General features: G+C 30.5%; 1 protein-coding gene across 3 annotated transcripts in view; it reads right to left on the reverse strand.

The window, feature by feature from the left end:
• NCAM2 (neural cell adhesion molecule 2) overlaps positions 1-12,610 on the reverse strand; it is a 520,684-nt gene that overhangs the window by 35,432 nt on the left and 472,642 nt on the right. For 2 of the 3 annotated variants that reach the window (XM_023238847.2, XM_011285729.4), the window contains one exon: positions 12,205-12,385. In XM_023238847.2, coding sequence (XP_023094615.2) covers positions 12,205-12,385 — 181 coding nt within the window. Of the gene's footprint in view, positions 1-484; positions 6,201-12,204; positions 12,386-12,610 lie in introns of those variants that run through there. The other variant, XM_023238848.2, reaches the window with a different exon arrangement.

Genomic DNA, 12,610 nt, shown 5'->3' on the forward strand with positions numbered 1-12,610 from the left:
TTGGGTGTGGATGAGCAGCGGACCCTAGTAATTTTCTACAACTTTACTCTTATGATGTTTAAACCGAATTACAGTTAATACATTAACCAAGGAGATTTAAAAAATCTCTTTAAGTATTTATATCTGCCTTTATAAACGTTTGCTAGCAATGGAAACTACTTAACAATTCTTGCATTATTAAAGTTATTAACTATATTCCTGTATCCTATTAAGATAATGTCTGATTACTTTGGCCTCCTACTAGTCATCGACGTTTCTAAGAAGACTCTGGAACTAGTTTACTATGAAAGAAACAGTATTTAGTAGTATTTCTAAATTATTTTTGCAATATGAGTCTACTGATGATATATTATTTATCCCCAAATAGAAGTCACTCAATGATTATACATTTATTACACTGAGACCTTGGATTTGATCAAGTTAGAAATGAAAACACACAAGGACATAAAATATTTGTACCAGTAATAAAGAAAACACATATAACGAAGTTTTTCCTCAGTTTTCTTTATTACAACAATGGAGACACAGAGGTACAGAAAATAAAATGACATTTAATATACTATGAAACACATGCATAGGATTACACATAGTGCTGATATTATGTCGGGGTTTTAAATAAGAGATGATATTGAAGACAATACATTTATAACGCACATTTTTTTTCAAGAAAATAAGCTATGATGAAAACAAATGCAATTAAAATGGCCAGAAACAGTCACTTTAAAACACAAGTGTTATACATAAAATCAGTGTAAGATGTGAGATAAAAATATTCTGAAAGAAGTTCATGAATCATGGATGTTACTTAAAATAGCAATTTTTAATTGCTTGCATTAAAAAAAAGATTAGCTAAGAGATTTATTTCATAGTATCCATTTAGTACACATACAGAATAAAAATAAATATGGTATAATTAAGAAAAAGATTCCATCTCTTAATATATGCAGTGTTCGCAATGTGTAACTGTTATCCTTTTTATTAGTTAAAGTGGAATGATAAAGAATAACTTAATTTGAACATACACACATTAAGAAATTTTACAATATACCTAAACTTAATACATTCAATTAGTTAATACTTAAAATGAAAATTAATTCTACTTGAATGAACCTATCTTTAAAAATTAGGTAAAATAAAAGTCCAGCAACGAAGCCATTGGGACATCAGTTTGCAGTTCAGATCAGCATAGATATAGTACTCTTACACATATGTGCTTTCCTTAGTTATTTCACTTTTTTTCAATTTAGGCTGTGAAATTAGTTAATAGCCATAAAGGAAGAGTGGATTACTACCAAAAATCTTTAAGCAGCTCATAATCTTAGATAAGATAATAAGACCAAAGGTGTTTGGAAAACAAAGGATTGGTATTAAACTCCTATCTCTGTCTTATTTCAGAACAATTAAATTAGATTTAAGATTACTGAATTTTTTTACCTTAGATAAGAATTGAGATGTTGCTTAATATAGTGTTATAACCTTTATGTATTTCATCAAGTTTTTAAGTACAATAAATGAGAAGGAAATAATACTACAGCTTTATATTTAAAAGTTAAAAAAAAGTTAACTCTAAATTTTAATTCTACCAATTTAAATAGTAAACCAGAAGAGATCAGTTAATTAGATGTTAGAAAGATATTTGGTTTGTTTGTTTAGTTAGTTCTTGAAATTTACTTGCTAATATCTTCTGAATTATAATATAATTAGAATTATAGTATTAATAGTGATTAAATAATACTCTATTTTTTTATGACATAACAGCTGATTTGGAAATGGAATTTTTACCAACTTCAAGTTATATTGAAATGATTTCAAGGGCTGTTTGTAGAATATTTGCATCTCCAATCATGTGAAATATGCAATTTTGAGCTATCCATTCAATGCATTAGCCTTTCAGAAGGTTTTCTGATATATATCCCTACCACGAATGCTAAGATTTTAAAATTTACCAGCTGATCAACAGAAAAGGAGTAGAAAAAATACACCCTATTCATTCATGATCAGAAATTGAGAGGGAGGAAACAAAACCTAGAGGGGGTGGGAAAAAGAGAGAAAGACAGAGCAATAGAGACAAAGAGGAGGGAGAAAAAAGGGAATATAGGAGAGAGAAAGAGAATATTAGAGAGAATGAATTGGAAAAAAAGAAGAAAGGAAGAAGGAAGGAAGCAAGGAAACAAGCCAAAATTAGAGAAAACCTACTTCATTTGTACTTATTCAAAGGTTGTTTTGAGCCATAATAAAATACATAAAATGATACAATTAGATATGACCTTCATGATCTTATATCTTTATTCATTAAGTAAAATTACCATATAAGGGCTAAAGAAGATTATAAATAATATTTATTTACATAGTATTGTAACACACTATTTAAAGCTCTTAATGCTACTAATATCTAAACCAAAACCAAACAGGTGGAAATTTTCTGATAATTTTACATGACTAGAGAGATTTCTCGACTACTTCAAACTGAAAGTATTATTATATGTAACATTACCTAACTATTCTTGAAAATTAAACCCAGACATACTTAATGATTGTATTGGTGATATAAATATCTTAAATCACCAAGATAATTTATAATTTCAAAATTTACTTTTCCATTCTTAGGGTATGTATACCATATTAAGAAATAAAATACTTTTCAGATATCTAAAAGAGTTCATTCAGATCCCAAAAAGATTAATTATGTCTTACATACTGTATTTTCTTAAATATAAATGAATAATCATAAATCCATTTGACTCAAACTATACAACCTATGAAGTACTGCATGTACTTGTATTTTTAATTCTTAATTTAAAAAAAATTCTGTGTATTTAATAGTAAAAACGATTTGCAATGAAATTATTTGTGCATGAATTCATTTTATATATACAACTAAAATTATACAAAACTGTTAATCCAATGTCCAGACTATATGTATTTATTGCATTAAAAAAAAAACACAAGATACTTTAGGCTAAAAAAAAAAGAGAAATTAAAAAAAAATAAAGCCATAAGACATATTAACCTTGTCCATGTCTATCACTAATGAATACATATATATTCATTTGTGTAATTATTTGGAAACAGTAGGAGTGTGGCATTTATAAAATACAGTTATTCCCAATGACTAATATGAGAAGAAAGAGGATGAAAAATGGCCATTGACCTAAATTGCCCATGTAAGAAGTTTCGTAAGAAAGAATTTACTGCTATCTCCTAGGTATAGCCTGTTGGCATATCTGGCCCATGGTATTGGCAAGCCAGTGATCTGAGAAATAAGTAGAGTTTTGTCTGAAGTAGAGGAAACAGTAAGATTAAATGATAAAAGGAGACAAGAAGATAGACAAGTAAAGAGCTGAAAGGAGAAAAACAAGGAGATATTCATGTTTATATAAGAAGTTAATCCTCATGCTCCATATGCGGATACAATAATCATCCTTAAGTAAATCAACCTAAATTTATAACTGGTATAATATGATCAAAACAAACTTCTGGAATGATTTAATATTTGGAGATATGATATACACATCAACAGACATAGACACATACTTCTGTTTATATATAATGATTAACATAAAACTTACCTTAACACACAGTTCACATTTTATATGTTTCAGGCAAAGGATTTTATTTTATTTAGACCTATAGATAGATACTAATTAGACTGTCAGATTACTTGGTTGCATATAACAAAACTAAAACTCAGAGACTTAAAAAGATAATTTAGCAACATTTGCATATTTATTAAGATTTTTTTAATCTGAGAAGATAATTTGTAATCTCTAAGGTCTCATTTATTGAACTGTTTTAGCTGTACTGTTTAGAATGTTGTGTTTTCCTATTTCCCGTGGAAATAAGCTAAACACAGAGCTTGTATGTTAAGATGTCTGAAGATCTATTTTCAAGAATTTATGCATATCTCAGAACTGTAAAATAACTGCTCTTCTAATCATAACATTTGGTCAAATGAAATGTTACTTATTAATTTCAGGATTAAAAACTTGATCTGGGGCACCTGGGTAGCTCAGTTGGTTAAGCATCCTACTATTTCAGCTCAGGTCATGGTCTCACGGTTGTGAGATCAAGCCCCACACTGGGCTCTGTGCTGAGCCTGGAGCCTGCAGCCTGCCTGAGATTCTCTCTTTCCCTCTCTCTCTGCTCCTCCCCACCCCTAAAAAATAGTTCAGGAAAAAAAGTTGATCTGTACTGAGATGTTTACAAAGAATAATGAAGAATTTAATAAGTGTAAATAATTATGCTGAGACAATAAATTTTTAATTTTAAATTCTTTTCTCAACTGTCAAAATATCACTTTAGGTACCATGTAAACTTGACTTTGAGCATTCTTCATACCACTGTTGGTTACTTTGAGTCGTAGAATGTTAAATAAAAAAAATCAACTGTTATCTTATGAAAGACATATTCCATATTCTCCACAAAATTATGTTGCTATCATATACTAGCCTAAATAATTTCTACCGGACTTTCTTGTGGAAACATTTATCTTCTTGAAAAGGTCCAGTCAGATTATGGTAAACAGGAAATATTGTTCCTCGAAGAGTTATTGGAACTCTTTTCTTTCCTAGCGCTTTCTACATATTAGTAACCAACAAATCTACATATCTTCTCCAAAAATAGACATACTATGCACTTATAATTGGTTAATTAATAATTTTAAAATGTTGGCTACGGTCTTTTTAAAAACAGAACATTCCCCAAACTGCATAAGTCTGGATATTCCTTTGTCTCAGTGGAAGAGAAAGGAAGGAAGCAAAAGCATGTTTAATCTGTGGCTGGGTTACTCCTGCATTCTAAAGGTCTGTTGCTAGGTGAGAAGAAAAAAGGACAGCAGTGGACAGCAGAGTTTAGAAGAGATAATGACAGACTACTAAAGAGCAATCTAGCTTTAAATCTTACATTATAGGATCCTGTAGCTATTGTTTTAAGGAGTAAAAGAATAGTTTCATGAAACAAAATAGTTTCTGATGAGTGAATCTCAAAGCCCAAAATCCAATAATTTAATTTCGCACATTAGTATGGTCACTCTTGTCATATACATAAACCTGCTTGCTTTCTAATTGTCCTGAATGAGTAGTAAGAATCACTTGCTAGGCAGGGTGTGGTTACAAGTGAAAAACACAAAACACTTTTCTCATTTTATAATGAATGAAAACTGAACACTAAAATCATTGCTTGTGATAATCCCTCAAATATAGCTTCCTCTGAAAAATGTAGTACCAACTCCTCATCTCAATTTCATCTTCTTGCAAGCAGTAGCTAAAATATTTGCTTCTCTCTCTGGTCTTTACAAAGAAACTGACTCTTTGTGTCCAGGAAGTTGTAATAAAGAAGTATGCATATATGTTGTGAGAAAATCAATACTCGATGCCAACTCATAGCACAATCCATATCCAGTGAACAGAGTGCAACTTTTTAAACACATTCATATTTAAATTATTAAATTGGATATTTTAAAGTTAGTGTTCAAATTTAAAAGAAGAAAACTATTTCATTTTTATTTCTTATGATATTTTAGGTCAAAAAAATGAAAATAGGCAGCACAGTACGGATACATATCTAATATAATAAAAGTATTAGCTTTTGTTGTATATAAATGGTAAACACCATGAAATTTTATAAACGCCCATAAAGTTGGAAATTTACATTTAAAAGAATAACAATTAAAACCAATATAAAAGATCCACAATTCTGCATAATAAAATACAATGTATGGTCATGGATATTGAATTATTTTTGCAAAATAATCAAATGAGAGAAGATTAGATGTAGCAAATGCTTAAGTTCCAAGTAAGAGTGACATGATATTTAACAAGGTCAACTTTAGAAACTAAAGGAAACTTCAGAATGAAGCAAGTTATGCAATGAACTGCATCCGGGAAGAAACAATCCTGATTCTATTTCTTTCAGTGATTTTCTGACAAATTATCTACTTTAAAGGTTGACAATTTGGGGAAGGGAAAATAGGCTAATTGTTCATGAGTGAAATACATGCATAATTAGTTGGACCACAGAAAAACTTTCATCATAATATGAGATTAGCCTTGTAAATTTGCAGGGCATAAAAGTAAATATCATATAACAACAACATTAAAACATCCAAGACAAACTGAGGGCTATAATGAAAGAAAACCCAGCAGCATTCAGCTGCCATGACTGGCTTCCATTTTCGCCTTTATTCGCTTCACAGCATTTATCTGCATGACGGAAATTGTTTTTGAAAATAGAATAAGAATAAAATAATTAAGGAAAAAAAGAGTAGAGTTACAACATGAAAGTAAAGAAAAAGAAAAAAAGTGACAGTGGGAAAGAAAAAAAAAGAGAAAATAATTAATGCAAGATTTACACAAAGCCATTACAAATTCCTACAAAAAAATTATTTTGATACAAGAAAAAGAATGGCTAAAATCTGTATACAACTTTTCTAAATAGTTGTCACATATTTAAAACATAACTGAGTCTCAATATTAATAAAGTTTATTTCACATAAATCAGACAGTTGTTCTGTCATTGATTCTTTAGAAATAAGTATCTTATTTATTCTCTATTGAAGATACAACTTATGAGTGAGAAGGCACCTGTCATTTCACTGTGCTACTGGTAAATTCACATTGCTACTGTAAATATGAACTCATCATATTCTATAATGTTTACAGATATTACTTTTTGCTACCATCATATCTGAGAAGAAATATTTAATAAAAGTAGTTACATTTTTAACAATGAATAAACTACCAAGATGTATCCATGAAAATGACATATTCATAACGGAAATTTGCCATAAGGGTAGAAGCAAGGAGCATTGACCCAACTGACCATAAGCATGGTCTAGACATATGTCATTGTACCACTTTAAAAATAATTTTGAGAACAAAGGATCATGAAAATATACGTTTTCATTATGTGCTAAATTCAAAGGAATATTGTTTTGGGTATAGTATTAATATTTAGCATTGACTGAGATTTCCAAATAGTTAAAATAAAGGTCTCTCCAATTTTAACTGAACTTTAATTTCACCATTGTTTTAGAATTTCTCTAATGTATGTTCTGAACAGATCATAAATTTAACTTTAAGAAAACATGTTTGCATTTGCCATGCACTTGAATGTGTTGTTTTTGTGTTCATGTTGAGTTATTCAGAACTGCAAGGGTATACTAGTGTGGCTTGGAACTAGACTGAGTGCCATCAAAATAATTTTACTGTACAGTTCATTAGAAGTATAATGAAAAACACCATTTAAATACACACACACACACACACACACACACACCTGAACATTTTTAACAATTTATTTAGTGGTGGTGATTTATATAATTTCTTTGTCAGCTTCTTATATTTGAGGAACTCTCATAGATGCGTTACATGCTTGAATTCAGATGATAGAATTGTTTTACCATCAGATCTAAACAATGCATGAATGGAATTGTTTGTCATCAAATTATATTGATAATGTTAAAATTAGACATGTGTTCAATTCATAGCAACAAAATCAGAAAAAGGAAGCAATTACTAAAAGAAAAATGGTCTTTTTTTTGGTTAAAAAAACGGTATTAAAAATGTCATAAACCAAAAGAAATGGTGGGAAATGCTTTTCAAAATAAATTCATCTCCAAGGATTTTTAAAAGAGTAGTATATTTAGTAATAAAAATTACAGAATGAATCAATAAATGTCATTTTATCAGGTTCTCATTTATAGATTTATAATCATTTTATAAGAATTAATTTGTCATAACTATTCAACATTCTCATTGTTTATAAATAAATGAGATGGAATTATGCTGTATGAATATTCCAAAAGGGAATACAATTGTGATTTTGCACTCTATTTCTATGTAAATCAACAAATACATCTTTCAAAATAAACACGTTGAGAGTGAAAATGAGAAAATATTATTCATCACAAAGTATCTTTTAAATCACAATAATAAACTGTGGAGAAATGTGGTATCCACTAATGTACATGCATAGAAAAACCATTATTATCAACGTAATATGTAATATATGAGTTTAAGGTGAGCATATTGTTAAAAAAATAGCTCTTCAGCCCATGAATACATGTACTCTATATTTAGCCTGCTGCTTACCAAAAATTAAATACATGGAATGCACATAAGCGATGACTTTCTAAATTCAAAAGCCCATAAACTTATTTAGACAATTTACAATGCATGCTACCAAAAATGAATTAAAACTAGATTAATTTGTAAAGTTCACATCTTCTAAAACTTGAATAAAAAGACTTAAGTTCTGCTAGTTTATTACAGAGAACTCATTTCAGATTTGAGCTTGAATTTATAATATTTATTTTAAAATGGAATAAGAAATTATAAAGCCACAAGAATAACTTTGATGAAGATGTATGAAGATCATTTTCCTCATTTTACCAATACGTAATTCTAACTCTACAGGATATTGTGGGTGTAAAGGCTCCCAAATTCACCATCAGCCATCACAGTCTTTAAAACCGCCCCATGAAACCTTCTACAGCTAAACTGAACAATTTTTAAACTATAAAGGCATGCCTTTAATGTGGCTTTCCACGAGGCTTTAGCAGTCAGTGGATTCTTAAAGATGAATTAATCTTTTATTATTTCTCCTTTTCCAGGAAGTGGCTAATTGCTTTGTATCAGCAACACAGTTTAATGGGGGAAGAAATATGTCTCCTATCTTCTCAGATAGCTTTGTCTGACTTCTCCTTGACCACATGATCTGCTTCATCAGCTGTGAAACACATTCCAGCTTTTTTCATCCTAAAGTCCTTCTGACACTGTTTCCCCTCCCTCCCCTCGCTGCTCACCTTCATAACTACAGTCTTCTTATTTTTCCAGGAATTCTACAACATCTTACTCTCACTGGGTATGGTGGTGTGGTTTCCTCTTCCTGTATAATATCACAGTTCCTTTGGGCACAACTCTTAATCCTCTATTCCTTAGTAACCCAAGAAGTACACCTTGAACATCGATGCTGCACTCATCACCCTTCTAGGGTGACATCAATGAGTATTTCAGACATCAACTCTTTTTCATAGAGATAAGGCATTACTCATTGTGTGATTTTATCCTCACCCAGGCCTCAAATACCATTCACCTGTTAATGTTATCATCATAATGTATATTTCCAAGCTATGGACTGTCTTCTCATCTTTATACACACACATATAACTACTACTTGACATTTCAAACTTAATGGATACCAAACTGAAAAGAAACTCAAAAGTCATCAATATCTACTGAATTGAATCTATTACACACGTAAGCTTAACCTAAATACACATTGTGTCCAGGATTTATTCATGGCTTTCTTTTTCTACTGCCATCATTATTTTTTCAAGCATTCCTGTTTATCCATCTCTTTCTTTTATCCATATGAGCAAGATTAATCTGTCTATAATGCCTATCTATTCATATAACACCCCTGTTTCAAACGACTTCTTCCTGTTTTCAGGATCTCTTTTAAAAGTGTTTATGTAGTTTTCAGAAGACCTGGGATTATCTGGGTCACAGGTCCCTCTCTATCCTTATCTTTGTTCACACGGTCCAGGTTCTCTTCAGTAATGTTTTTTCAGTTCCTAAAGCAGATCAATTTATTTTTTCTTTTAGAGATTTCTTCTATATATGACACCTTCCCCAGAAGGATCATTTCCTGTGGGTTTCTTCAGGAAAGGTATTTTCTAAGGGAACGCCTCCCTTGCCCCTACCTAACCCCTACCCTACCATCACAAGTTAGGTATAATTGCCAACCCCCTCATGGCAGCACATGGCACCAGCCTGTCTCTTTCTTAGTTGTAATTGTTTAGTGGTCATTCTAACGCTAATTTTACGTTTATCTTCCCTACTAGATTGTAAAGTCTTTGAGGGCAGGGGCCAGTTTTGTACTTTTCACAGGTCATTCCTTTATACTCATTTCAGTCCTTGTCACAAAGCGAAACCCCAATAAATATCTGGAACAAATGAATGAATTTTACCATTGAAGAACCAGAAGTAACTCGCTTGGCTATGAGGAAATGCATATTGAGAGAAATTAAGTGACAACAGCAAAGCTGAAACTATAAACCATAATTCTCTCCATTTTCCTTCTAGGTACTGCCTGCCCACAATGTGATTCTGAAATTGGAATAAAATATGTTTTTATAGTAAATGTATCATAATATCTTAGATATTTTTGTGCCTATATATGTATGTTTGTGTGTGTATAGATGTGTGTATATATACAAACACACAAACATACATATATATGTATATATATGTGTGTATATATATATATATATATATATTCTTATTTATTTACCCTATTGTCCATACCTATTTTTGTTTTTTATTAACAATATTTTTTAATAAAATAGTAAGGGCTCTGGAAGTATAATATAAACAAACCTGTCTAAAATTGATTATTTGTTTTACAGTTTGTGTTTTACTTATAAACTGTTATTAAAATGTCACCTTCTAACTTCATACAATATTAATTTTTATCTTGATAAAAACAATTATTTCCTCCAAACACATGAGCTAAATTAAAGATTTAGGAAAATGGGAATACACAGTTGCAACCCACCTTTGAAGATTCTGACTCAGATTCAGAATCATATTTATATTATGTTGCTGATATTTGCATAGAGGATAGTTATTACAAACATAAAACATTATAATTGTAGAGTTATTGATGTATCAAACTCACAGAGACAATGAACTTGATAGCATATTCAACCATTCTTCTTGGGTCTATCATTTTATAAGGGTATTGGATTTGTCATATGACTAAGTAGCTGACCTTGAACAGATACCTTAACCTTCCAAATTTATATTTGTAAAATGAGTATAAGCCTTCCTTGTTCAATACAGATTCAGAGATATATGAATGAGATAATGGGATAATAAATGCAAAAGTGATTTGTAAATTTTAAAAAAAACATTATAACATGATATCAAAATTAGTTCTAGATGCTCCCAACTTCCTACTTTCAAATTATACTTGGAGGCACTTATTAATTAATGTTACCAATACAAAGCCAAAATATCAATTATTTTTAAAACATATAAGCAACAGTAATTATTTTATAACAGAAAGATTAACTGTATAAAGATGCTTTCAATTAAAAACAGATGTGCGATATCACAAAATCATAATAATGAGATTAATATCCATTTGAAGTTACAAAAGAGTTAAAGAGCATGACTGAACTGACAAACTTTATTTTTTCCCAGTCTCAAAAATGTTATGTACCAATACTGATACTCTAATATGACTTCAATAAGCCATGCTTATGAATATGCTCCTTTCAGCTCTACATATATACATATGAAGAATATATGTATGTTATGTATATTTCCACATATTTGCATAAAATTACCTGTAAATATTATAGATATATTTAAAGGATTGATAAATGTTAAAATATAACCCATGTGACAACTCAAAGTTAAATAAGACTACAAATCAGGACAAATTCTTGCATCTTTACCTCTATAGCATGTATCTGAAAAAAAAATGTTAATATCCTTCCTGTGGACTTTGACAGTATTGCTAGCATATAATCACGGAAGCACTGTTACTTAATAAAGGCAGAATCCACCAGGGTGCTGTGAATACCAATATAGCATGTCCTGCAAGGTTGTGAGCCTCCTTGAAACTCTAGTTATAGTTTTTTTTCTGGGGCTACCTCTGTGGCTGTTTCTGCCTTACTATGTGACTGATTCTATCTTTCTAAATTCAACTTGTTTGATCCGTTATGGATGGTGTCATCATCTTTGACTGCATTTTCCCAAAAGTGAAGGACCAGCCTTCACGTGTTTGGTAGAGATGTTGTCTTCTTTACAAAAGATTTTCTGGTCTCAAAAGAAGTCTTTCATGTTGATTTTTGACACTTCACTCTTACCTTCCATCCTGTCCCTCTGTTCGTTCTCTCCTCACTACTTCAACCACTGAAATTGTCATGGTGTATTTACAAGTTACTAATAACCCCGTGGCAAGAATGATTTAGGAAACCTTGAGTAAGACATGTCACAATAATCACGATTGGAACTCAGAATTTACACTTCCTTCTATAAAATTATAGAAGAAATATATATAAAAATATCTTTATATATATACAAAGATATATAAAATTTTCCTTAATTGAATATTAAGGAAAAATCCACAGGAGTTGCAAAAAGTTGGTATCCTATTTGTTTTCATCCTAAGAAAGCATAGAGTTTTGCTTACCTTTAATAATGTTGGGCTTTGGTGGCATGCTGAACTCATAGACTGTTGGTTCTGAATATCCCAATCTGTTGGCGGCTGTAATTTGAACTTCATACCCCATTGTCCACTGTAGATGCTCCAAAATAATGTGGTCTTTATTTCCCTGAACCTTTTTCTCTAGCCACTGATCTTCTTTATCTTTCTGTAGAGGCAACACAAATATATTTTGTAAATACCCATACACTAAAGTTGTGGTTTTTAAAAATTTTAATTTATCTTCAGGTGGAACAAATAGTTTTATTAATAACAAAAAAGATATTTTACCATTGACAGGGATAAATAAAGTTGCTTTATCAATGAAATCATTTCTAAGAATTTTCTATCAAAAGCGTAATGTTTTTATTTTAGCCAAAGGGTGATGATTTCA

The sequence above is a fragment of the Felis catus genome, chromosome C2, assembly GCF_018350175.1.
Source record: "Felis catus isolate Fca126 chromosome C2, F.catus_Fca126_mat1.0, whole genome shotgun sequence".
NCBI classification, from domain to species: Eukaryota; Metazoa; Chordata; class Mammalia; order Carnivora; family Felidae; genus Felis; species Felis catus.